This window comes from Myiozetetes cayanensis, unplaced genomic scaffold (genome assembly GCF_022539395.1).
Source record: "Myiozetetes cayanensis isolate MyiCay16 unplaced genomic scaffold, myiCay2020 scf5-8, whole genome shotgun sequence".
Classification (NCBI taxonomy): Eukaryota; Metazoa; Chordata; class Aves; order Passeriformes; family Tyrannidae; genus Myiozetetes; species Myiozetetes cayanensis.
The window spans coordinates 30421266-30448381 of record NW_026087742.1 but is presented as its reverse complement, the minus strand read 5'-3'; the positions used below and the strand labels follow the sequence as shown (position 1 = coordinate 30448381).

At 40.7% G+C, this 27116-nt stretch overlaps 1 protein-coding gene across 13 annotated transcripts in view; it reads left to right on the top strand.

Annotated features, from left to right (window-relative positions):
- Positions 1-27116, top strand: part of TENM4 (teneurin transmembrane protein 4) — a 1544468-nt gene that overhangs the window by 1268787 nt on the left and 248565 nt on the right. For 9 of the 13 annotated variants that reach the window (XM_050333746.1, XM_050333747.1, XM_050333753.1 and 6 more), the window contains one exon: positions 12445-12654. The exons of the other annotated variants lie outside the window; for them this stretch is intronic. In XM_050333746.1, coding sequence (XP_050189703.1) covers positions 12445-12654 — 210 coding nt within the window. The remainder of the gene's footprint in view (positions 1-12444; positions 12655-27116) is intronic. 13 annotated transcript variants of the gene reach the window in all.

Genomic DNA, 27116 nt, shown 5'->3' with positions numbered 1-27116 from the left:
GGGCAACAGACATGTTTCTCTCTCTCTGTATATAGATAACTCTTTTTAATGTCAAAAAATCAGGGAACCAGCAGGTTAAGTAGCAAGACACTTAATGAGCATAGAAACCTACACAACTGGGCAGCCCCTAGAAGTAATCAAGTTTGATGATCATCCAGGACTTCAGAAATCTCCCTAGAATCACTTGCATTTATTTTGTTTTTTCCTTTGATTTTTAACATTTTATGAACTGAAGGCAACTGATCATACATAAAATCAAAAGGTCATACATTTTGAACAGATTTTTCCACTTCTAGATTTTTCAAGGGTTTATTTTTCATGCTTGTTTTTGTATGTGGGATTTTGTGGTTTTTTTCAAGGCAAAACATCACTTGAAAAATTGTCCAGGAGAAAAAAAAAAGCCTCTTTTTTGTGCATGTAAGGGCTGCTCAATCAAAATGTAAAAGAGTATGAGGAAAACATAGCTCATGTGAGTGTGTGCAGATAGAGAAAAGGTAAAAATTAGGACAAAACTGAAGGCAGAGTTGCTCGTTAGAGTGTGGTGGAACTGCTGTAATGTCTGCAGAAGTGCTTCAAGGGCTGTTTAGTCAGAGCTTCTCCACTTGTAGGCATTTGGCCGACACATATGTGATCTGATGAAAGGCAGCTGGGTCTGCACGGTGCTTGCAGATCAGGGTCTTTAGTTCAAAAAGAATCATAAGAAAAAAAATAGCTGTATAAACTATTGAATAGTGTACAGAAGGTCAAGCCTGTCAAAGAGGTCAGGCAGGTAATCATCAAATTTAGAGATAAAAGAGACCACTATGTTACTTAGTCTGCTCACCAGCCTACTCAAGAGTGTTCAGTGCAGTATAACAGAAGCACATCTGAGAGTGGGCGTAGTTGGAGTTGGACCTCCAGAACTCTGGAGCAGGCTGCCCAGACTAATTGATCGGGAATATAAAATTAGACTTGTTACAGAAGGGACTTCTATGCTACAGTGAATAACTACCTTAGAGATGGACAAGATAATCAGTAAGGGCTCTTTGTCACCCAAAACATAAGTACTCTCTTTTCCCATTAGCATTTTACCATGATTAAAACCAATACATTAAAAAAAAAAAAAAAAAAAAAAAGCGGGAGATATTTCATCACTAGCATACAAAGCCTCCTGTTACATGTTAGTTTTGAGGCAAACACCTGAGAAAAAAATTACCAATGAGTTGGAATGCACATAGCACATACTGTTTCAACAGACAGGAAAAAATAAGGTCTATTAGCCATCTTGCTTCCTTGCTCAACTTTGGTTACTATGTAGTATTAGAAAGAGTTTCCCCCTGTACCATTGGGTGTAATTAACTGTTTTATGGGAGCACTGCATTACTGGAACCAGCCAGTGGTGGGGAAGGGATAGTAAGTCAGGTGAACCAGCAGTGTGTTTTTTTCTGGCAAAACCTGTATCACATTTTCACATGGGTTAAGGTGCTGTATTTCCAAGCACTGAATTATTTTCTTATACTGCTCTCATCTTTTTAAAAGAGCTTTTTTTCTTGAAGATAACCAATTCCTTTAACCATCACTCAAAAAAATTAGACAAAGGCTGGGGGAAATGAGAGAGAGTCTGTTCAGTGAATGACACCAGGTATACTTTTCCCTGTATTTAGCTCTCCTGCTACTCTCTGAACTACTGGGATTTTTAAACATTTTTTCATAAACAATTCTCATGTGCCTGCAATGTGTTTTGAGTTATCATTACCTTCCTTCTATCCAGAAAGTCTCTTATTTTGGATCAATCTTTCTATAGTGTCTCAAAAAATTTCATATTTTTCACTGAGCAGGGAACTGAACAAAAGTCAAAGTAAAGATTCTTTTCTTACGAGGTAGAAGTCAGTAAAGCAATGATTAAGGTATTAAGATTGCAGCTTTAAAGATATTAATCAAGGCTTTGGAGATAAAAACTTTTGCTATTGCATCACAAGTTGTTCTGTTGTCTGCTGAGAGACATAGAGTAATTTTGGAGGAAAAAGGATGATTCCCTTTTTTTGGGACTGGAAGTGTCATTCAATAACCTGAAAAATTGTCTCTATCCATTTCTTTCTTGTTGTGCACGGCTGTTGGTCTTTACTTTCTAATGTTGTTCTTAACCTGAAACAAATATAAAGCAAACCACAATTTTTGGTCCAACACCATTTTTTTCTGGCTCAATATTGTCATATTCCTGCATTGCCTTCTTGGGCAATTCCATGAAACGGCAATCTTTCCCAGGAGGGAAGAGCATCACCTACAGACGCATAGCTGTATTTTGGCTGTTTGTCTCGGCAAGAATTCAGGAAGCTTTCTGGGAAAACAAAGCTGAAGTGCAGGTTTATAAGGGGAAAGTTTGGATTAGAGCAGTGAGGGATGCACATCTTCTTTGCAGTTTTTTCAGTAAGTGCGTGCTCTCTACTCTGACCTCCCTGGAAATGCAACGCTTGTCCTGCCTGCAGATTGTAATGAAGGGACACTCTCACCCTCTCACTGCCTACAGAACATTAAGCACAGCTCTCCTTCACAATAATTACAGCTACTCGAGCGCAAACTTCCCTACTCTTACATTTTGCATTGCAAGAACACCTAATGGCTAAACACAAGATCAAAGTTCTGTAGCTCTGCCTGCTTCACATGCAAACAAGGCGAAGTAGTCCATGTCTTGAAAAGCCTGCAGAATAAATAGACAAAACTGACTGAAAATACTGGAAGATGCAAGATGGGTCTTGTTTTCAATGAGCTGTGCCAGTCATAGTGTATGTGCAAGATGCAAAAGCACCTGGGACATGAGGGGGATGCCAAATGAGAGTCCAGTGCATAAAGATCATATCAGGCAGGTCTGAAGAGTTCTTCCCCAGGTTACACAGTGGGTCTCTCTCAGAATAAGCCAGAAGGGAATCACACCCACTAGCTATGTGGGTGCAGAGATCCAGACGCTGGTGTGCTGCAGGCTGCCATAGGGCAGCACAGCGCTGTGCCACCCCTCTAGCTCTGCTACTTGTGTCTAGAGCATGTGAAATGAGTCTCAGCCATTCTGCTTCCCCTTCTGCAGGAGCCTCACGCTTTCTACTGTCTTCAAGTCCAGAGCCCCAGGGCTAGCTCACAGACAGGGAGATGGGAAATAACCTTTCTTCTTAATCAGATCTCTTTAGAAGCTGATCTAAGAAGAGTCTTTTAGTACTAAATTGCCTTGATCTCTTTTCTCAGCTGAAGAAAGAAAATGATCTTCTGAACCATGGCTCTCAGATGTTGCACAGAGGCTGTTTGCTTCGTTTGAAACCATGCACTGGAAAAAAAGGTCCTCCCAAAATTAAGGGAGCTTGACTAGAATATAAGAAATAGCAGTTACTGGCAAACAAGTCCCGTACAATTTTAACTATGCAAGCATCCAGCCCTCATGGGGATAAAGGCTGAGATCAGGAGGAAATTGCCCTAGTAAGAGTAAGAGGGTAAAAAAGCTCAACAGTAATTTTAATAATAATAGAAGCAGATGCAATCTTTTTATTGAGACAAAATTCTTTTCACCCCAAATTTCCTCGCAAAAGCACTTATGGTGGATAGGCAGGTAGGGTTCTCACTGCAGTATACCTTTCCTACCCCTTTGTCATACTCCAGAGATCTGCAGCCATATGTTTTCTTTGGACTGTACTTCCTCAGACTACGTTTCTTCCCAAGAGAAGCACAAAATACCATTTCTTCAGAGTTGTCCTTCTGTGAATCCTTTATCTCCAGCTGCTTGTGTGTTCAGTCTCCATTTCCATTGCTACTACACAGCACCTTTGTCTACAAGCTTAGAAGGGAAGTGCTAAGTCTGCACATATATATGATAGGGCAACTATGGATTAGCTATAACAGAGCAAACCAAAATATCACTGACAAAAACATCTCAGTGAGATTACCTTACCTTCAGGCAGGTTCTAGACATGAAGCCCAGGGTTCATGCCACTTTTCACTTATGCACAAGTAAGGATCACCCAAGGCTCCCTGTATAGTCAGTGAAGAGAAATGAGACACTCCAACTCAAACTGGAGACAGAGTCTCATCTGGAAGACAAATCTGTAGTTTCTCTGACTGCAGGCAGACCCTATAGTGACTATGCTGAACAATGACACATTACCCTTCTGTTTCCCCAAACAATTCCTGGATTTCCCTTAACAACTGCAACCTTTGTTTCTTTCAAGAGATGCTCATTTGTGGTTATCTAGTTAACAGGTGGAAATACACCTTTTATTCCTTAACAGTGTAGTTACTCATCAGGTACTGTTTTACATACAAGATGTGTTAGAACACATCACGAGTGGCCAGGACAGTCACAAAGTGTATCGCTGATCATGAGGTGAACTTATCGATTTTGTGGTGCTTTGGCTGTATGTTGAATTAATTTTGCTCCCTGGTAGGTGGCCTCTAGCGTCACGAAATTTTAGTTGGTTTCTAGCACTCCATGGTTTTGTCTCCTCTGGCATTACTTAAAAGTTGGTTTTAGAAAATCACTGCCAACCACCATACAAGGTATTTGTGTAAATTTTATTTGCTGGAGGAGGTGAAAAAACCTTGCAGTGGCCCAAGTTTAATAATTCTTCCCTGCTGGAGTAACAGGAGCATGACAAGATTCTTTGCCTTGACCAAGCCTAGCAGGAAAAGTTTTGCAAGGCTAGTGTAAACCTTTTTGTTAACATTAATCTTAGAGGAAGCAGTTTCTGTAAATCCTCCAGTTTGGTGTTCAAATACAGGAAAATGGACCTTTTAGGAGATTTGCATGTAATCATTTGCAGATAACCTCATACTTTATGTTGGGTGTTTTGGATCAGATAGAGCATTAGTGTCAGATTGTGAGAGGCCACTTCATGGGCAGCTCATCAGACTGCCTACTAATTACATTATTCTTTTACAAGCTGGATTTGAGTAAAGCTGCAGAAGCTTTTGTAATGCTGATCCACAATTAGGGGCTTGCATTTTTCTTAAAACTTTAGATGATGTGAATTACTTGCATAAATATTTCACAAGGCATGATATAAATATTCTGTGGTGATTAGGATTGTTTGTACTGTTTCTATCAGGAGAAAGTCTTTCTTTCTTGATCCCTACTTCTTTGATTTTGAAAGAGATACAAGAAATCTCCCACATACTTGGAAATTGCATTACCTGTTTGTGCTTTTAAATAACAGCACGATTTCAGTCTTGGAGACGGATGTTGTAGAAAATCGTGTAGCTAACTTACACAATCTGTTTCTACTGTTGTGCCTACAAATGAGCAAGCTGAGTATCCGGCTCGGGCAATTGCCCGTGTAATTTTCTGAAAATCTGCCGTATTATTTTCTTCTGTTGGCAAAAAATTATAAGTGCGGCTGTGCTGCTCCAGAGCACCCCAAGCCCCGGAGGAACTGCATTTCAGAAGGGAACAATTTCCTCCCTGCTCCTCTCCATCTTGCTCAATGGATAATTGTTTTCTGCTGTTTTGGGTCAGGTTAGTAACCTCAGGAGCTGGGGGAAAGGAGATCTGAGGTCTGCATTGTTTCTTGTCCCTTTCTACCTTCTGTTTCATTTGGGAATAATTGGATAAGGCCCAAACGCTCGGCCCATGATCTGTGCTGGGACAGAGGCAGATAACAGGCATTCAGCCACTGTGCTTTTATATATCCCAGCATCACATCGTTCCTCACAGAGCTGCTGCCATTCTAGATGTTTTCCACCCAAAGCAGGACCTGCTCAAGGTTTGCCCTTTACAAACAAGAATGTTCCCAAGTCTCCCTGCAAACAGTGACTTTGTGAACTTCCTTGATAGGAAATGCACTATCCTGGTAAATGGATAAAGAAAAACAATGCCTAACTTCACAGCATAGGGTAGGAAAAAAACACATTGTAGAAGAGTAGCATAAATCACCCACAAGGCAGGTGAAGTCCATGTAACATGTGTTCTTCATAGTCCACTTCAGCCCAGGTGAATTTATTCATTCCTTCTTAACCTCACATGGCCCTTTTCCCCCCAGTATGCCAGTCTTCATACAGGGCATATGATTATTTCTCATTTTCAAAGCACAACTACTCATTTCTTAATTTTGGTGACATGGCAGCTGCCCAGGTTTTCCTTGTTAAGATGATATTCATTTGTCCCCTTTGTTTCATTCATTTTTCCCTCTGGCTTTATAACTATAAATCAAAACCACAAAATTAAATTAAATAAAATAAACATAAGTGCAGGTGGAAATTCAGGAAATATAAATAACTAGGAGTAGTTTTCTAAGACTGCTTTTTTAATCAATTTTAAACACAAGATATATATTCCCCGTTGAACTAAGAATGTTGTGACCACCTATTGTTAAAGAGCAGCAATAAATCTGTGCAACAATTCCTTACTCCTGTGATTCACCGACACATTTTTCCAGACAACTGGTTCCCCTTGCTTTTTTTCCAGGGGTGTGTATTTTGCTTTCCACTGGAAAGGCTCGATATGCTGCCATAAGAAAGGCACGAATGCTCTTTGTCTCTTATGAAAATTTCTTCTTTCTCCATCTCAGAGGATTCTAAACCAGTCTTCTAGCATATGACAACCAGGGCTCATCTTCATATACATTCCCATTCACCTTGAAAAGAAAAATGTAAGATATTCTCCCACTCCCCTCCTCAATCCAGCAGGATCTCTGATGCCCTGAAATACTGGTGGAGCAAATTACTGCATTTTATATTCTGCAGGGAACTGAACACTGCTGTGCAGGCAGGGCACTGCCCTTTCCAACTCATCCCATGTGTCAGCAATCCACGGATGTCCTGGTGCCTACCCTGCTTGCCACTTTGCAAATATAGCTCTCACACAAGATCTCAGCCCTGTAGGACTGCTTCAATGTTTGTGGGGTTTTAGGCAGTCAGATATGGTATGAGATGAAACTGCCTGAGTTTTAGACTAATTTATTAATTTATTTCTTTTATCAGACCGAGATACTTAAGCATTGTTTAGGCAGGTCATGGTTTTCTCCAACACAAGGCTTGCTACAGTTTTAATATTGATCAATAAGATTTTGTTTCTATGTCAATAAAAATCACTCAAAACTCCCGTGCGAAGTGAGGGGAAGACATAAAAAGAACTTCATCTGTTTACACTCTCTTTCCTTTGACAGGATAATACACCCAGGCCAGCACACTACAGAATACACTCTGCTATCATTTACACAGCCTTCACGTGAACCCAAGTGCATAGCCATGTTTTAAAGGCCAGAGCTGTATTGTGATGTCTTTTGTTTGTAATGGTGCTTACCAACACTGGTACCACAGTACCATCTTAGAAACTTCCCTATTTTGAGGTGGTACAAAGGCTAGGCATTGTCAGTGATAAGACAATGCAGTTGTTGTACTAAGGAAATCGCAATGACAGTACTTCTGCCCACACCAGTTGTTCCTTTGTGGTGGGAATTCTGCTAATTTAAAATATTTTTAATGTGACAAACAGCCTTTTAAACCATTTTAGTGGCTAGAAAGATAGTATGCAAGAAATGACAGAATTTTGAGTCAAATTATTACACATCTCGGTGCTTCAGTTTCCTTATCTGTCAAAAGTATAAGTCTGTGTCCCAGGAAATCTAATTCATAGAATCATAGAATGCTTTGGGTTGAAAGGGACCTTAAAGATTTCAAAAGTTTCAAGGCCCCACAGGATCACCTTCCACTAGACCACGTTGCTCAAAGCCCCATCCAACCAATCCTTGACTATGTCCAGGGATGGGGCAGACACAGCTTCTCTGAGCAACGGGTGCCAGTGCCTCACCACCCACACAGCAAAGAATTTTGTCCCAGTATCAAATCTAAATCACTCCTCCTTTAGTTTAAGACTGTTCCCTCCTGTCCTATCACTATCTGCTTGTGTAAAAAGTTGTTATCCCTCTTTTCTACAAGTCTCCTTTAAGGACTGGAAGGCTGCTAGAAGGTCTCCCCAGAGCCTTCTCTTCTCCCTGCTTAACAATCCAAACTCTCTCAGCCTGTCTTCACAGGAGAAGTGCTCCAGCCCTCTAACCATTGTATGAGCCAATCTGATAACAGATCCCAACAGATCTGAAACAGTATTTCAAAGTTTACATACCCATTGCTTGTAAAGCCCTTAAAGGTTCTTGAATGAAGCTTGATAGAAGAAGTTATTAGGGGAAAAAAAGCTGCTATTATGGATTTATTGATTGCAGATAATACCAATCTGTGTATATTGAATGCTATTAAATCCCGTTGCTTTGTTGTTTTGGTTCTGTGAAAAGCCAGCGTTTGTATATCTACTCTTTTTCACCTCTTTTGGGACAAATTATAAACATATGAGTATAATCCACTGAATATAGTCCATGAAACAATTTACTGACCTTCTTTAAAAGTATCTCCTTGAATGTTCTGTATTTCTGGCAGCTCTTCTATTCACACTAGCATGAATACACCCGTTTTAAATCAGCTCTTGATCTCTGAAGACCAAATCCTGTGAGAGACAGGGTAATTCTAGCAATTCTGAAATATTACAGCCAAATGTGCAGCATAAAATGAACGCATGTTTATTGTTTGTCTTACTTTCCCCTAACTATTTAGGGTTTGTTCTGGTTTTCTCTTCCCTAAATTTAAAGCAGATACCTGAAAATCGCAGAGTTCCTTGGATAAGTTGGGAAACAGATTCTTTGTAGCAACCTATTTCCAAAGTTTGTGTTTCCTAAGTACTTTCATAAATCTACCAGATACTGTAACATATCTTCCCCTGATTTTTTTTTTTTTTAATTTTAATCTGAAGTACTGGCACATAGATAAAATAGAAGGTTCTGTTCTGTTTTCCTCTGAATACGTGCAAGCAACATATCACTCATACAGTGACATACAACGTCTATTATTCCTGCCTCAAGTCCAAAGAACATAGTTTTGACTGTTCACTGCAAGCAGATATATAAGATTGTTACAAATTGATGCCAAGGGGCCCTTACTTGGAATCTGTTTTGTTTTTCTTTGAGTTAGCTTCCAAACTGCAAGACTGAATAATGAATGTGCTGTCTAGTCCTTCTGTTTCGTATTTTTGAAGGAGAAACAGCACATACTGCAAAGAAGCTTCTTCTACTTGCTCAGGTTCCATAGCAACCCAGTGTTGCTTCAAATTTATTTTGTACTAATCAATTAGAAATTTTGCTCTGGCAGCTGGAATGAAAGTTTACAGGCCAAATCCTGGTTGTTTTACTTGGGCCTGCAGTTGCAGTAAATCCAATGAAATACTTGTCTGAGAAGGATACAAACTTGTAGCTTTCATCTCTCTCTCATTTAATTTTTGTGAAAAGGTCAGATTTAATTCTTGGTTTTCCGCCCAAGCATGAAAAAAAGGAGGCAATTCTCTTAAAGGATCCACAACTCAACACGTGCTTGCCTTACAAACAGAGCTGTTGAACTGTTAAAAAGGGAGGTATCTCTTTGCTTCCCATCCATTTTCATTGGATGTTGTCAGCAGAGCTGACTAGTGCCCACCTTTCATCCAGCAGCTGGTAAAATCTCCTGTTGTATCCACCCCATCATTTGTGGCAAAAGGGAATTTTCCAGGGAGCGCAGTGGTGTGTGCCAGTGCTCTTCAGAGCAGCACAGCCCTCAGTAACACGGTTAGTATGCACAATTCCTAGGAAACCTTCCCTTGTAAAGGTCAGCTCATTCACTGATGGAAGTGCATGTAACGACCGTGAAAACCCACAGGATCTTCTTGTGTGCACTCTGCAATTGTGCAGTTGATTAAAATCCAAAGCTGTAATTGAAGAGGTTTTGGTTATGGTTTTATTCATATTTACTTTTCTTTTATCATTGCCAAAACTGTAATACTGGAAGATGGGGATAGCTCATACCAAAAAAAAACCAACAACCTGCAACCCTGTGGAAATGGCAGAAACTTTGTGATGTGGACTGACAAAAGCTGACATTTGGCTTTTAGGGTTACACTTCCAAATTCAGCTCATTCTGCTCCTGCTCTTTATGTTTGTACTAGAGAATTCATGTATAGTTATGCCAAGTGTGCTGCCTGACCAAAACACAGGGAGAGCACTGGGGCTCTGCTGTAATTTACCACACTTTTTTTTTTTTTTTTTTTTGTCGGCTAGTCACACCATGAACCCTCTTTTAATGCATTTTTACTGGTCTTTGCATAAATGAGTCAGAGGCTTGAAATAATTTTTAAAATCTAGCTTGTCTTTCTTAATGACTAGAAAAATGTGTCTTCACCTTACAAAGTACACTGAAAAACTGTATGGGTGTTTAGGAAGGCACTGATTTAACACTTTCTTTCTACTTCACTCATCATCACACCAGAATTCAGCCTCTGACTACACAGGATTAGAAATACATGTCATCCTGTTTTGTAATGAAAGCATAGCAAATCAAAGTCCTGATTTAAACTTTGTTACATGTCAGGGCTCATCAAATCTCTATTGCAACAAAGAGGATGACGCAGAGCAGACTTTGCTCTTTCAAGAGCAGATCAGAGTTAGAGCTGGATCTCAGTTTGCATGTCAGGGACTGTAACAGGGAAAGCAGGGCTCATCCACTTGCACGTGCTCCCTTTTTTCCCTGTCTCTCTCCAGTTCTTACCAGGAGTTAGCACAATGGGAAGATTACAGCCTCAGCACCATAAAAAGGGTCAGGGAGTGTGAAGTGGGCTGCAGATTCCTTAAAAGCTGCATTCCTAAAGCAGGAACTTCTCTGTCTGGAGACTTGTCAGAAGGAAGGAGATCCAGACAACTCCACTCCTGATCATAACAAAACACACAGGGCTCACAATTTCAGCCCTTGGTCTGCACATGAGGCAGTGCAGGCTCTCCACCAAGTCTGGATTTTCTCCTTTGGGTGACAAGTGTCTCTAAGCACAGGTATAGTCCTATATTCTCCCTGGTTCCCAGGCTTTGCCTCTGATGCCAAAACTTCTTCTCTGATTATAATTAGCAATTTATAAGATCAGCATATGTCAAGGAGGTGACATCCAAGGGCTTATAATGAGAAAAACTGATGACCGAGGTGGAAGGAAACATAGCAGAACCAGCTTTGGGCGGTTTAAATGTTAAATCCACTTCAGTGTTTTCGGTTTATGTCCTTCTCTAAAGTGTTCATGTTATGTTTAGTAAGAAATATTGTATAGCTATGTCGGGTGCTATGTTATGTTCAAAATATGTTTTTCTTAGAAACAGATTTTTTGTTTAAGTTTGCCGTTTTTCTTCTGCTGACTATTCTTTTATTTTGATGGATTTTGCATGATAACATTTCAGTATTTGGGAAAATGTGGGAGATTAATCATTATGACTTTCAGATCAAATATAGCAAGGGGAAAAGCTCATGTTTAAATGCATTGTCCTGTATTACATGTCTGTGTTCATATTCCCCTTGTTTTTATTGATGTACTGCACATATCTGACCTCCACATTTGCCTGATGGATTTTTCACCAGTTTGGGTGTTCTGACTTCCCAGTTTTGTTTAAAAATCTGATTGGAATAAGACCCTGATATCCACTAATTTCTTACAGTATGCTTTTCCAATTGGATCTACTTAACCTGCATGTACCTGATTAAATTTCCTTGCAGTCAGTAGTTCTTCCTCAGTCAGGCACAGCTCTATGTAAAGTATAATCTTATAACCTGATTTGCTGTGTTTTTCATCATTTAATCAATCAAATGATGCCGCTCTGAGCTATGCCTCTGCCCTGTATCAGTGTGGTGGTTTGCTGATGTGTTTCTACACTACACAGCAATATGCAGACCTGTCCTCCACCTCCTGACTGCATGATGAAGGTCTTAGGTTGCTTGCTTTATAGACTCGATAAGGGAATGGTTAGACCAATCCCCAAAAAGACCTTACACTTTTCACGTGGAATCTGAAATAATTTACCTCGCAATACGTCGGGCAAGGGTTTCCCTTTTAGTAGGACGCAGCCCGGCTTCGACACCTGGCCTCGCTGACAGTGAGCACCCATGTCACGGCACAAAGTGTCTCACACACCAGGGGCTCTCTCCAACTCCAAAACCTTAAGGAAAAAAAAAACAAACAAAAACAAAAAAGCCAAATCAAAACAATAACAATAACAAAAACAAACAAAACAAAACCCCAAAACTAAACAAACAAAACCTAAACAAACAAAAAGAAACAAAAAACCAAAGGAAACAAACAAACAAACAAAACCCCTGGATGGATACGACTTTCAAAGCGTGGATAGGAGTTTTAGGCGACAGCCCGGGGGGCAGCAGGTGTCGTGGTCAGGTACGTGCAGTCGGCCGCCCCTCAGGCAGGGCTGCCCCGCTGGGGCAGGCGGCGGGGTGGGGGTGGTGGGGGCGGCCTTCCCTCGTGCCCCGGCTCGACTTTTATTGTCTCTCTGTCCGTGTTTTGCCGTGTTTTTTTGTTCATTTGATTTCTTTCTGTGTTTTTCCCCCCCCTCCCCTTCTCTGTGTGTGTGTGTCTGTGTCTGTGGCCCGCAGGTCCCCCCCTGCCCTGTTCGTCCGCCTCCTCCACCCCCCGCTCGCAGTCCCCCTCCCCTCTCCCCTCGCCGCCGGCCAATGACGGCCCGGGGCGGTCGCTGGGCGACGGCGCGGCCCGGGCGGCCGCGGGCTCGGACTCTGAGGAAGAGTTTGTCCCTCAGTCATTCTTAGTTCAAAGTGGCTCTGGAAACCTCTGTGTCGCCGCCAACGGTGAGTGACTCTCTCAATCTCTCGTTCTCTCTGCCTACTTTTTCGTGCCTGTCTCGACGGCCGTGCGCGGGGATGTAGGTTGGTCGTGGGAGCGGGTGCGCTCTCTGGGTTGGTTGGTTTGGGGGGGTTTGTTTAAAAAGAAATCATTTGGGGAGGGGGGCTAAAAGTCGCCTCGTAAAGGTTGAAAAACGCATCACTGTGGGGAAGGTCCGTGCTGGCTGCTGTGCGTGTCGCTGGGTGTTGGGAAGAGGGACGCGCCACCGCGTGTGGTACCTGGGCAGCGCTCGGAAACTTTACCGGAGTTGAAGGTTGGACCCCGGTCCCTTTTGGTGGGGTGGAATTTTGGGGTCGTTTGGCTTTTAAATTTTATTAACTGCTGCCTGAAAGACTCGCCAAAGAGCCCCCCTGCTCAGTGAGGGCGGCAAGGTGCAGCCCGGGGGCTAAGGGAACCTGTCAAGAACCTGTCACCCAAGGACTGCGTGGATGGGAAAGGGAATGGCAAAAACACGGAGTTCCCTTGGGAGTTGTGACAGTGTTCTCAGCACCATGTGCTGATGGTGGCCTCTTCAGAGGCCAGGGGAAGGTTGTCTGTGTTCGGTCTCTCTCAGAGGCGCTGAGGGATGCCCTCGAGGTAAGTATTTGAGGCAGCAGCACAACCCCATCCTGCTGGGATGCTTTGAGATTCCCCGGTGGCGTGCTGAAGGTGCTCAGCCCTGCCGAATGGTCCATGCTGCTTAAACAAATTACAAGGAGAGGAATGAGATTCACAGCTCTCTGCTGCAAAGACAATGACTCATAAAGGGAGAGGTAACGCTCATTGGCAAAGAAATGTGAAATTTCATCAAGGGTAGTGTAATCTGACAAAGTGCAGATTACAGCGGTGCAATAGCAGTGGCCAGTCAGGCTGCTGCCATCCGGCTGGAGTGATAATTGCTCAAAGGTCTGATTTATGATGAAGGCGAAGGCATTCAAAGATATCTTGAAAGAGAGAAAGAAAGGTGAGAGAGAGGTTTACTGCAGCTGGCAACAGCTTAACTGCATTTATGTTAAGCTTCTAAGAAGGTTTCCTAGTATGCTGTTATCTCCAAGTAAGGAGAGAAAGTTTGACATTTAATTTGTCCGCCCCCCCTCCCCTTTCCCAGCTTCCCTCTTCTTTTGTTGCATTTGTTATGGTAAAAACAAACTTTCCCTTCAGGGTTTTTCAAAGCAGAAGGTTATCTCCTCTGAATTGTCATCCTAAGGAGAGTAGGGGGAAATACAGTGTCGTATTCATTCAGGAAACTGATTAAAATTCATATCCTCGGTTCAGCGTCCCCTCTCCCCTCCCACCCTATAACATAGACGTGCATCTGACTCCTTGCAGGCGCAGTACATGGAAATGTGAAATCATATAGATGCCCCTCTTGTTGGAAATAAAACCAAACTCCACCTCGTGTTTTCCACACCTTAATGTATGTACTTCCTCTTTGTTCATTTAGGAAATATGTATGTACACATACATGCACACCCTCCAGGTAAAAAGAGGAAAGAAAGAGAAAGCAAGTGAGATTAAAGACTTTAATCTCGTCTTTTACTAATTAGCTAAAGAACAGAAGAAGCATTGTTCAGAGGCCACAGTGGGTTGACGACATTATTGTATTATTGATGTGCTGGTGAGTTAGTTAGACTTCAGGCTTTTCAGCTGCCTGCTTATTTATCCTCTTTTTTTTTCCTCAGTGCTTTCTGCACTGGCTTGTAGACATACTACATTCCCTGAGGCTTTCTTTGTGTGTAGGATTCAGCAAGTTGCTAATAAATATGTCCTACACAAAGACAGGGCATCTGGGGTCTCATTTGCCTGCTTATTCTAGTTGTTCCATAATCAGAAGTGCAGGTAATGCCAGCACAGTGGTGACCTGTTAAGATCAGCTCAGCTAAACTCTGCTGACAAGAGGAAAACAAAGGTGACTTATTTTGCCACCTATCAACCCATAATCTGAGAGTTCACATGAATAAGTAGCACAGACCATATAAGCCCATCATGTCTAAAACCTAGAGACTCTTCTGACCTCTGTAAGTGGAATTAATTGCTTTAGTTCCTTAACGTTCTGTTTCTGTGAGGCTTAGTCAGCTTAAACTTTAAATGACAAAGGCAGGTCTTTATGTTCCTTAAATGGTGAAAATTAGGAAAAGCTTATTTTGGTTAGGACTAAGTTTAATACAGTTAGAGTACTCATTCTTGGAGAATAGTAGCTGTCTCAACAGCAGGACAGCCTGAGAATGCTGTCCAAAGGATTTGTGTTGCACTTTTTAATTGATTGTGGCTAGGTTTTCCTTCCACAGCTGTGTAAACTCACCCTTAGAGAAGTCCATCCAAAGTAAGTAACACCCAGGGAGCAGCACTGCTGTTACAAATCCCCATGTAAATTTCAAATATAATGCACATGGAACTTAAGAAACGTGCTACTTTTTGAAGATACAGTAGGCTATTCTTTATCTAAGTTCTTTTCATTCCAGAAAGGTAATATTGTCCATAATATTATTTTTACACTTCCACAAGAATATCCAACTAAACTTTCAAATGAAGGCTGGAACCAACTAATATGTATATAAATATGTGGGCATACTTTAGGGCTTTTAGCTTTGTATTATATTCATTACAAGCCATTGTTTGGTTTTCTTCTAAGTAATTTAGTACAATTAAAGCCCCAATTTTTATTGTACTTATAATATCACTGGGTATGTAATTTTAAGGAAAAAGAGACCTTTCAGTCTTTAACCTTTTCATTTTACTTTTTATATATGTCAAGTTCAGAAAACTCTTTACCTAAAATGACTCAAATTAACTAGGATGTGAATGTCTCCATTTCATAGGATCCTAGAATGTTTTGGATTGGAAGGCACCTTAAAGATCATCTAGTTCCAACCCCCTGCCAGGGCAAGGACACCTTTCACTAGACCAGCTCAAAGCTCCATCCAACCTGGCCTTGAACAGTTCCAGGGATGGGACAGCCCACAGCGTCTCTGGACAACCTGTGCCACTCACTCTCACATACAAGTGTGAGACAACCTGTGCCAGTCACACTCTCACATACTCTCACATGTCTTCCTTGTATGAAACCTAAATCCATCCTCTTTTATTTAAAAACCATTGTTTAAATTTTACCATTTTATTTAAAAAACATGTAATCCCTCCTTGTCCTATAACTAAAGGCCCTTGTAAAAAGTCTGTCTCTGTCTTCCTCATAATCCCCCTTCAAGTATAGAAAGGTCAAACAAAGCCTTCCCTTCTGCAAACTAAACAGCCACAATTCTCTAGAACATCTCAGGATGCTTCAGTTCAGGAAGCTTAACATTACCTGACTCAAGAATTTCAGCCCTATTTGAAAAGTAGGCTGTCTTGGGGTATCTTGGTGGACATTTGAGAAAAACTAATTAGTTTTTTTAGGTTTCTTATATGTACTGGTGTGTAGGTATCTATGCATATGACTCAGGAGAAGCCAGAACTGTCTGAAGGCATCCAATCTTTAATCTGGTTGTTTTAAGGAACTAACAAATGCTATGTTGGATAAGGACTTTTAGTCTCTGGCAGTGGTATGGGAGGAGAAGCGTGAGCCAGTGGGGCTGTAGGGAGGATATTGGCCAGGTGGGAAAGGTTGAGCACTAGCCAAGGAGAGGCTGTAGAGGCTGGTGATTAGCTTGTCAGTGACATCTTTCTTCCATTTGAACCAGAAAGTTGTAAGAGTATCTAAAACTGACTCTCTGGTCCTAGAAATTACTTTACTTTGGTGACACTGTAGCTAACATCTAGGGAAGTCTCTGTAGGAAGAATCTAATGTCTAACATCTAATGTTTGGAGTCTTATCACTCACTTCTGAATATATCTATCCCAATATCTTTGGCTTCTTCCTCAAATACATTCCTATTACAAAAACTCTTGTTGCTCCCCACTGATTAACCAGTTTTGCAGCTTTTCTACTACTAAGGGCATTTACTCAAAAAAAGAAGCAGCAGTGGGAGGTCATGTTGCCAGTCACCCGAAGTGACATTGCTGCTGGAGAGAGAGGGGGTGGGGAGGGAGGTATGATTCCTGGTATTATTATGCTTTGAATTCCAAGAGGAGGGTTCAGTGTTGTGTGAAGCATTGACGATGCAGCCCTTACCTTGGCATGGATTGCATTGTCAGTGGACAAGGAGGGAAAACTGCGTTGAGCATGTACATAAATATTCTAGGGTTAGGTCCTAGGAGACGAGTGCAACTTCTGTATGATCCCTGATTTCAGTGGAAAATAGGCTAAATCGGGATCAGTTTGCCCTCAGAAGCCAAAAATCCTCACAACTTCTGCGTAGTGGGATCTGCACGAATGAACCACTTGACCAACAAAGTCCATGGTCAGGGAGTTAATGAAGATTCTGGTAGTGCTCTTGACACTTTTTCTTGTTTGGAGTGCTGGACAATTTGGAGCAGTAGTAAGTTCCCCTAAGGTCTTCTTTTCCATGCCTAACTAAATTTGACCAATCTAGACCTCCTGATTTGTAACCTAATTCCTGTTTAGGTGTTTGGTTTTTGGATTTTTTTGATCTTTAAAGAGCAACCTTGAGCTGTTGAAGACAACCGCTGTTTGTAGTTTACCTTCCTTTCCTATCCTGCAGAAAGAACTTTTCAATTTTTTACTACAAGATTTTGCCCAGATTTATGAAGATAAATCCTTCATAAAAAGGCTGCTGAGGACTCGTGTGGTCTTATCTGTTTTTTGTCAAATAGTTTATATAAATTGTGTATTTCTGACACTTTACAGTGAGTAACTGACCAGATCATCTCCCAGTGCTGATGCTATGGCTGCATTTCTTCAGGATCTAGAAGGAAGTCATTTTCCAGAAACACGGGTTACTTTCTGCTGGAAGGTTTTAATCTACCTATGTTTGTAGTCAGTGTTTATTTCTTTAGTATTCTTGATGTGTTTGGTGCTGCAGAGTCTGCCACACAGAGACTGCTATTTTCAGACTCATTCAGCAACCCAGTGTGACCAGCTGAAATGATGAACGTAGCACAGCCTGTTTTGCATCAGGCATATCACCCCTCTGATCTTCAGGTCCGACTTCAGACACAGGAATTGTCCTGTAGGAGCAGGGGTTAGGTGTTTATAGCACTGGGATGGAAAATCCAATCACAGAGAAATCAAATTGCAGCAGGGAGCCCAAAAAACACTGAATATTAAAGCATTTCAAAGAAAGAATGGTATCATGTAAGGTATCTTAGAAGTGGAGGATTTTCAGGGGTCTGACTGAGGAAAGCAAAAGAACTTTTGATAATGTAATCTAAATAATTGATATTTATCATCTAATAATTAACAATAAATTCCAATTAAATCAATTTTCTTTTATAAAAGGCTTCTATTTTTCTTTCCGAAAAGGCTTATGGACAGAGAATCTATTCCCTTGCTGTGGTTTGTCCTTGCACAGTGCTTTCTGTTGCTTCTTTTTTTTCTACTCAAGCAAGTGTGTTAAGTAAGAATAGCAATTAATCTCTGCATCCTTTATCAGAGATTTGCAGAGTCCATTAGCATCAGTGTTACTCATAATGCTAATTCATAATTACAGAAGGGAAACAGGAATCGGAAGATATAGCCAATCAATTTACAACTGTCTTTTAAAAAGTTCAAAATATTTTTTCTATTATTGTGTGCCCTATTAAAACTTTTTTTTAACCATCATTCCCTGCCTCCCCCCCAGCAACATTTCAGAAATTTAGGAGAAAAGGTTTAAAAGTTGTTTAATTTATCAATAGTTTAAAAAATATTCTTTAATAAAATAACTTTTTTTAACAGTGGTGATGATTAGGTCAGGTGCTTGGAAAGAAAGTATTTTGCAAACCAGTTTCACATAATTTTTCAGTGAGTTTATCCTCTAATTTGGGAGTGTGTTCAGCCTGAGAAACTGTAACCTAAATTCCTCCCTTTTCATTTTAGTCAGAAAACTAAACATGAGACTTATTAATCATAAGCTTTCAGTTTAGTTAGAGACATTTCAAGCCATCAGTGTTTGAATTATCCTGAGGAGATTCCTCCGCTCATTGTGAAAAGAACTGTGGCTGACTATGGGTCCACAGAAGCCTGAGAAGTTAGTCTGGAGCCTCAGTCTGATCATTTTGTCTTGATTTTCACAGTTGTCTACTTGAACTCACTGAAACCATCCAAAATTTCATTGACATATTTGAAAATTGATTTCAAATTCCTCAAATCATTCCTCCAAATTTATCTCTGATGTAACGATGACAATGAGGTTCAGGTTTTGAATTTCCGATCATCGACCACGGCCTCTTAGACCCTGAAGATCAAGTAAGAAGCTGTAAACTGGCAGCTGTGAGGAGGACCAGATCATGAATTATTCCTGCTCTTACTCACGGAACAGTGGAGCCGTCCTGTTGAGTTTTTGTTTCTCCTGTTTCACTCTTCCTACTAAGAGGAAAGATCAGAAAGATGTCACTGTGTGAACTGCAGATCTTTCAGAGGGCATGAGGCTCTAGAAGTACCCACTTACTTTGCTGTCACTTAAGCTCTTACCCCATGAATTCGCTTTGCATCCCGAGAATATTTATTTAACCTGGCAGTTGTTTGCCTTCAGGATGAGCCAAAGGTGAGAAGCAAATAATTTGCTATAGGACTAGATTCTTATCACTGGTATCGGTGGGAGGCATTTGGATTAGATTCCTAGCATTACGAGGGTCAAATCCTGACCCAGCCAAAATCCTTTTGGCTCAAACAGAGAGACATTTGGTCAGGAGAGGATAATATGAATATACAAAGAGTCAGGTCAGGGGCTTTTGTGTTGTTTTTTTTTTTTTTTTCCCAAAGAAAAAATATCTCGAAAAGAACAAAGCGAAGTTATGATTGTCACAATCAGTGAAAGGCAGCAATGAAACAAGTCACCTTTCCAGGCCGGTAGGGAACACACTGAATCAGTTAAAGCAGATTTATAGCTCTTTAGCTGTGATAAAACCATATCAGTGTGTATATGAATTTACATAGGAGTAGTTTTTGGTTTTTTTCTTTCTTTTAATGCAAGCCACATTGGAAAGAGTGCACAAAGGAGCCCCACTCCGAGGAAAGACAACTGGAACAAATTATATGCATTCAGACTTGTTAAATGGAATTGGCAGCAGAAATATTCCTGGTAACCTGAGCATTACAGCAGCATTGGTATAGTTAAGGTTATGTCAGCATTTCCATTAGATTCCCCCCCCCTTTCAGAGGTTTATATCTGCAGGAGAAATTCACTGTGGGTTGAAACTTGACAAGCTGTGCAAGGTCTCATCTGAGATGGATTTTTTTTACCTTTTTACAAAATTGGGGAGAAAAAACTGTTTGAAGAGTCAAGCTACAAGAGCACAAACAAAAATAGCGGCATTCTGGCTTTGATCCTTTTCAATGTTAAAAAACCCCATTTCTTCCTTTATAGTGTAACTATCAAATGTGCAACAAAATCTTGCTCTGAAGAAGGAATTAATCATTACACTATTAGAGGAAATGAAACATTAATTTATGGCCCATTAGTTGCTTTTTCACTGCAGGACTGCCAGTGTTTTGGTCTACCTCAGGTTATACTGAGAGATTTGTGACTAACATGAAACAAAGCCCCCAAAGGAGCAGATTCTGTGTGGAAAAAAATGCTTCTGGGCAGCTTTATAAGAACAAAACATTGAAGGCAGAGTTGTCCAGAGATTGGAGTGAGTACTAGGAATTCAGCTTTCTGTTTTCTGCCACAGGCTTCTCAGATATAAAACTTAACCTCCGTTTTCTCCATTGTAAATGAATGATATAGCAAGCCTTTGGCTTCAGGATCCTTCTGAGCTATTTCCTCATCTGTAGGATATTACTGGAGCTAGACATGGTTTACACTGTGATGAGCAAGTAGACAAAAAGGGACCCATGGCTCCATACTTGCAGACATCAGGTTTCAGATGCTAATCTTTTTTGAAATGCAAATCTTTTTTCGGAATCTTTTCAAATTTCTACATGCACAGCATTGAACTTGTTATTTTTGGGTATGTATCATCTCAGAGCTGATGCCTGTATGGCTAAGGGTCTGTGTATGTTCCCAGTTCCTGCAGGGCTGTTTGCCTTCTACACTTTGAAAAGTCATAGCTGATGTTCATCAGAACTTTTTCCGTTCACCAGATAAAAGCTGCTGTGGAAGTGCAAAGTATTATAAAATACAGGAAGGAAGTCTGAAGCTCGGGTACTCATGACCGTGTTATTACTGTGAAATGGATCTCAGTTGGGAATGAGCTCAAACTTTGGGAAGGCTTGTTCCATTAGCTGTTTGCAAGCCATATGTCTCCATTTTAAAATGAGGACCTGGGGGCTTTGAACTTTATTTATAAGCTGAAATTTGCTGGTCAGGGAGTGAACCAGTGATTAATTCATAATGGAGAAGATGCCAGAAGTCTCACTCTGACCTGTGTGTTCTTTTCGAACTAAACATCCAATAACTGCATAGCCTCAGAAGATGTATCCCCCCCACTTCCTCCTCAGTCGTTTCTGTGCTTTGCATTATTCACTGTGTTTATTGTAACACACTATTAATCTCAGCCACAGCTTTCAAACCATTTTGTGACCCCAACAAATTCTTCAACTGAAGCAGTGATAGCTTTAGGTTTTCTGTGTGGAAGGTTTTGAGGCTCTTAGTAGAAGAAAAAGGATTGGGTTAAAAATGTTTGAGGTAGTAATTCAGAGGAAAAAGTGTTTTCTGTGGATACAGCACGAGTTTTCTGAAAAATGGTATTTGGAATACGACATGAGGGGATCATGCAGCTTCTTGCTATGTGTGTACGAACCACAGTGTTTCCTTTGAAGTTACTTTCCATGTGCACCTGGGTGCAAAGCATTAGGGTGTTTTGTTCAAGGGAGGGCAATCCTTAACCGTGTGTGTAACAGCAGGATGAAACCCTTAGTGCCCGTGCTTGGTAGGAAAGCTGATGTGAAAGACAGTTATGGCACAGAAGGAACCTTTGATTTGGGGAGCTTTATATGAAAGACTGTCAGTTGGGTTAAGCCTTAGAGGACTACAAGCCCCAGTATACAGATCCCACGTAAGAATTAGTTTTTCTGGCAGTTTGCAAAACAACAGAATTAGAAGGGTTGAAAATTTTGTTTGGTTTTAAGTCCTGCCCTGTGAATTGAGACAAAAGCCCTCAAAAGAGATGGAATAGCTGGTGTAGTGTTTTAACAGCATGGTGGGCATTAGCTCAGAACCTACAACTACAAGGTCAATATTTTGTAGTAAATAGTCCCTGGAAGTGAGAGTCAGAAAACTGGTGACTGGTGACACTTTGGCCGAGTGACCTAAATGCTGGTGCTTGACCCTTACATGAATAAAATGGGGGATAATTGTCATTGTTTGCTTCTTAGAATCATTGGAGATTTTCAGATTCTAGACTGAAAATGAAAAATACTGTTGTGCTCCCACTCCATTCAACTGATAAATCCAGTGTTGCAGGGCTTACTGCTGGCTCTTAACATGTGCTTATATCTCTGTAGGTAAGGGATGGTGATGCTGCAAAGTTTAGGGAGCCTCTTTGTAACGTGTCTTCAAAGTCTGCCCTCACTTTTAACAGGGAAGATTTAGTAGATCTTCTTTATCTTTCTGTGTAATAAGTAGGTCTGTTAATGGAAATGTGGTAGTTAAAGCTTTTTCCATATAAAGCAAAGGAAGTGTGGCAAAAAGACAAAATGGTTCAAATCATAAAGTTGTATGACAGCAGCTGATAAAATTCAGATGTAATATGTCTCATTTCTGCTTACAAGAGGTCAGCTAATATTGACCTGTCAAGGTAGCATGGAAATATACATCCATTCACTAAAGACAGCAATGGTGGGGCAAAAGACCAGTGACTCCTTCATGGGGTCATAGAATCATTCAGGTTGGAAAACACCTCTGAGATCATCGAGTCCAAACATTAACACGGCATCACTGTGATAACCACTAAACCATGTCCCCAGGTACCCCATCCACATACATTCTGAAAACTTTCAGGGATGATGATTCTGGAAAATCTCTGCCGAACAGTAGTGACCTTATATCCTAATCTACTACTTTTACTACTAGGACACAAATGCATTTGGAAACAAATGGCTAGTGGAATGACGGTTGATAAATTTCTTCCTGGCTCACATGCCATTTAAAATTCTAAAGCAAATGAAACTACTGAAATACAAATCTTCCCCTTTTGTTCATCAAGGGTTTCAAACATCAAGTAGTCTTATCAGTGAAAGCAGTCAAAATACAAAGGCCAGACTGGCCGTCATTAATTGCCACCTAATTGTTCCTATCCTTTCACTCCTTAAGACATCAATATTATTTAGAAATTAACCCCACAAGTTATAGTGTGTTTGGGGTGCCTTTCAGAGTAACCTAAAAATTACTACTCTCACTTCTTGTCTTTCTTACCTTTCCTAACTGAAGATGCCTTGGCATCTGCAGTTGGAAGGGATTCATAATTACAGGTAATTTTTCCCTGTTGTCTTAAAATATATTGGTGATTTTTGGATGATCTGAGCCTTTTTCTATTGTGTTAAATTTCTCAAGGTTTTCAGGGTATTTCTAGATGTCCTTCCAATTTAGTCTCTTAATCGCGGTGTGTTTCATTTTCTTTCAGCCTAAATAAGACCTCTATTGTAGAGACAAAAATTGGCCTTTCAGAATTATTGAGGTTAAGCAGGTTATAATTTCAGCATTTTGGACACCTCAGGATATTGGGCATTCAGTAAGTACAGCATGCTGCAAATATGAAAAAGCATTCTGAAACCATAAGTGGCCATATTTCTTTCAGCATTTGAGGGGGAAGGGGTGTTGTGGTGACCAGGCCAGCAAGATGAGAGCCTGTGTCATCACACGCACTATTCAAAATCAGCCAGCCGTGACAGCTCAGGAATTGGGCTCTAGGTTCTCCCACATGAGGGGAGAATTGAGCTTTGTGACCTGCTTCAGAAAAATTAAAGTAGCAACACATGCCTCATTAGCATGACAGCTATGGGAGTGGGCTTGGGATATAATAAAGTGCTGCAGGACCTTGGAGTGCTTCGGCAGGAAAGCTCGAGAGTGTAAAATCGATGCTTTTGATACATTAGGTGGTAATGGAAGAAGCACAGCACAGGAGTGGTATGATCGGATGATTTAGTTATAGCTATAAATCTAGTGGCAGTATCGTGGCAACGTGATAGGACACAGCATTTCATAAGGAGCACGGCATAAAGATTCATGCATTACTGATATAAATGACAGAGTGGTTGATCCTGGTAAACACACTGAGTAAAACAAGGCACTTTGTAGTAAATAAGCACTTTAGGCAGAGGTGCCAATGTTTATGTTCTGTTTAGATATTTCCAGGGTAAAATTATTCTGGTGAAATGAAAATTAGCATGGATTACTCCAGGTTAAAACTAATACTTTCACAATGGTCCCTTCCTTGCCTTACCCTACCTGGCCAAATGTCGAGATTTTGGAAAAATTCTCCAGAATCAGCAGTAAAACCACTACCACTTGATAATTGCTTGTGCTGTGTTTTAATGTAAAGCGTCTCTTTTCTTGCTAATCAGTTTACATAAGTCCTACCCAAATCACCTTAAACTTTTCTCCCTGAAACTGAATAGCTACATGAAACTATCACAAGGATCTACATTCTCCCTCAAGCCATATAGACCCTCATTTAGGCATCTTGTTTTAAAATCAGTCTTCCTGTTAAATTACCATCATTTTTGCTGCTCTTCTTTGTATTACAGTTAGTTTTCCTACATTCCTCTAATAGTGAGGGATAACTGAGGTTGGTGTAGCTTCACATATGCAATAAATACCCTAAGACAGGTCAGGTAAAACCAGAAGGGAGTTTGTTTCCTGCCATTAACATATACTTGATTAGGAAAAATATCATTAGGACTAGTACAGAGGAGTAGCATGTCAGAGTAGATGAAGCAGATTTGAGTCTTTTTGTAGAATGAGTTACAGAGACTGGTACTGTTGCTGCCTGTAACTTTTCTGATGCACCAATGAAACTTGAAACAAGAGGTCGTCTCAAAGGGTAATAGCTTCCAGCCAAAATGTGCTTCAATCTACCAGACCACCCATCCTTGCTTTATCAATGAGGTCAAAATAATAGCAGTACTTGACACTTTTACACAGATGGGTAAAATCTATTTTGTCACCAGTAGATATTTCCAGAAACCTAAGCCATGTAACTGTGTATTGTGCCTTTCCCGTGTATATCTCCAAACAATTAGGAAATAGTGGGTCTCCTGGTACCTCCTTGAATCAGATAAGTGTGATTATCTCCATTTTACAGAGGTCACAATTGTCTAGCCCGAGGTCACCCAGGCATTCTGCAATACCATCACAACGGGATTCGTCTCCCCTTTCTCTCCCCTTTCTGTAACAGTCAGTACACTCTGTTTTCTCCCAAAAGTGACACAGAGACACACTAACACAACTGGAATGAGAAATAAATTATTTTCAAACATAGTTGTGGAATTTGTAAAGGCACCTTAACTACCTGCTTGAAAATTGTGTTCCGGTTTTTAGTCACATGAATTTCTAAACAGAGAATTTAGACTACTACATATACTGAATATTGTGGTAGCTTCAATTTAAAACAGTTTGCATTGTCTTCCATTTATTCATAAAAAAGTCTTGTGCAGTTTATATCAGTGTCAGTTCATGCCAGAAGTTCCTCCAATCCATCTTGGGATAAAATACAAAAAGTTCTCCTCTGACTGAACTGTGTGTTGTTGCTGTCACAGGGAAAGCTGCCTAAAGCCCTTTAATTTATGAAATGCTAGGTAGTCCTCAAGAGTTTGCCTAAATATTTTACTCCATGTCACTTTTTGTTGGAAACCAGAACCCGTAGTTGCTGTTCCATCCATTAAGTAGAACCTCTTCAAATTACTTCTGCTTCTAAATGGGAGTTTGTATGTGCTAACTTTTATCTGAGAGCTTCAAACACATCTCAGGGCTCTTGCATCTTTTTCGCTATTTGTCTTCATCTTGGCTTAGCATAATATTTATGTGCAGAATTTAAAAGGGATCTTAAGGCTTTAATTTTTTTTTTTCCAAATTGTTCTTTGCAGGGTACTGGAAGTGGGTAATATTTAAGGTTCTTTCAAAGAATGTGGGTAACTTTCATTTGCTGAGATACTGAGAGAGTAGGTTGTAGCATTGTAGCACGCTGCAATGATTGATAAGTTATTGTGCATAAGAGGTAATGATAATGTTTGAAATTTTACAAAATTTATTTCCTTGGAAGAGTTTCATCACAGTAGCCATGGAAAGCTTATTTCATATAAACCCAGAAACTGAAGGAAAGAGAAAGGATCTTTAGAGATTGGCATAAGTGACTTGCGTGGCAGAAGGATAATCCCTGAACACACCTGTGCAGTAGAAACACAACGTGTGGATTAGTTTTGTACTTAATCTGTCACTCTGGCATTCCCCCTGTGAACTGCCCGAGCGGTTTCTGCTCCCCAGCTCAAGTGTCAGTGCAGCTTCAACAGCAGCGGCATGAGCGCCAGTGGGTTTTGATAGCGAACAATGAATGCATGTTTGTTTGTTCACTTTGAGCCTGGTGTCTGAGCTGCAATTTTAATGGTGTGAAAAATGAGAGGAGGAAAGAGAAAATAATAAACCTGAGCACCGAAACACAGCACTCAATACGATTTCTCAAACTTTGCCTTCACGTCTCCTGCCCTTCTCACAAGAATTGTCCCTTATCCCAGTAAAATGGAATTCTGCTGTTAGTGTTATTCTGCCAGAGAGTGGAGCATAAGGGGAGTCTAAAGTACCGAGTCCTGCACTTACAATCCCTCCAGCTTGCCTTTGCACTTGCTAAACCACAGTTTCTCTTGTATTACAAATTTCCTTGTGTTTTCCATTTTGCATTGTGAGAATCCAAAATCCTGCACCGGGTAACTGAATGTCTGTAAAAAATGAATTTTGTAATTTCAGGAAAATTCTTCTTGGCTTTCACAGGGCTCGATACAAAAGGTGGGAAGTGAGAAACAGAGAAATAATGATAAGGATCTGTCTGTGATTTCTACCACTGCTGTGTGTTTTGAAGGAAATGGCACACTTCGATGAAGTTATTTGTTGCAAAGGCCAAACTTCTGGCAGGAAAAAAGAGCACTAAATTCCAACCTGCAACCATTAAAGAGAGGAGGAAGAAAAGTGTAGAAAAAGACCTAAAAGCATGGAAGAAAGCTTTGTTTCAAATATATTTGAGTTTCAGATTGGCCTGGTGTACTTCCTGCGGTGTTGGAGTGCTGTAAATTGGAAGCACTCAGGTTGGAAACAGGTCTGAAGCACCGACTTGTGAGCCCAAGCAGAGTTGTGCTTACTGCTGCAATGGTTTATTCAGCTTGCTGGATGGGAGCCAAAGGAACTGACCGCCCCGTGAGCTGAAACCACTGCCAGCAGCTAAAGAATAACATTGCTTTGAC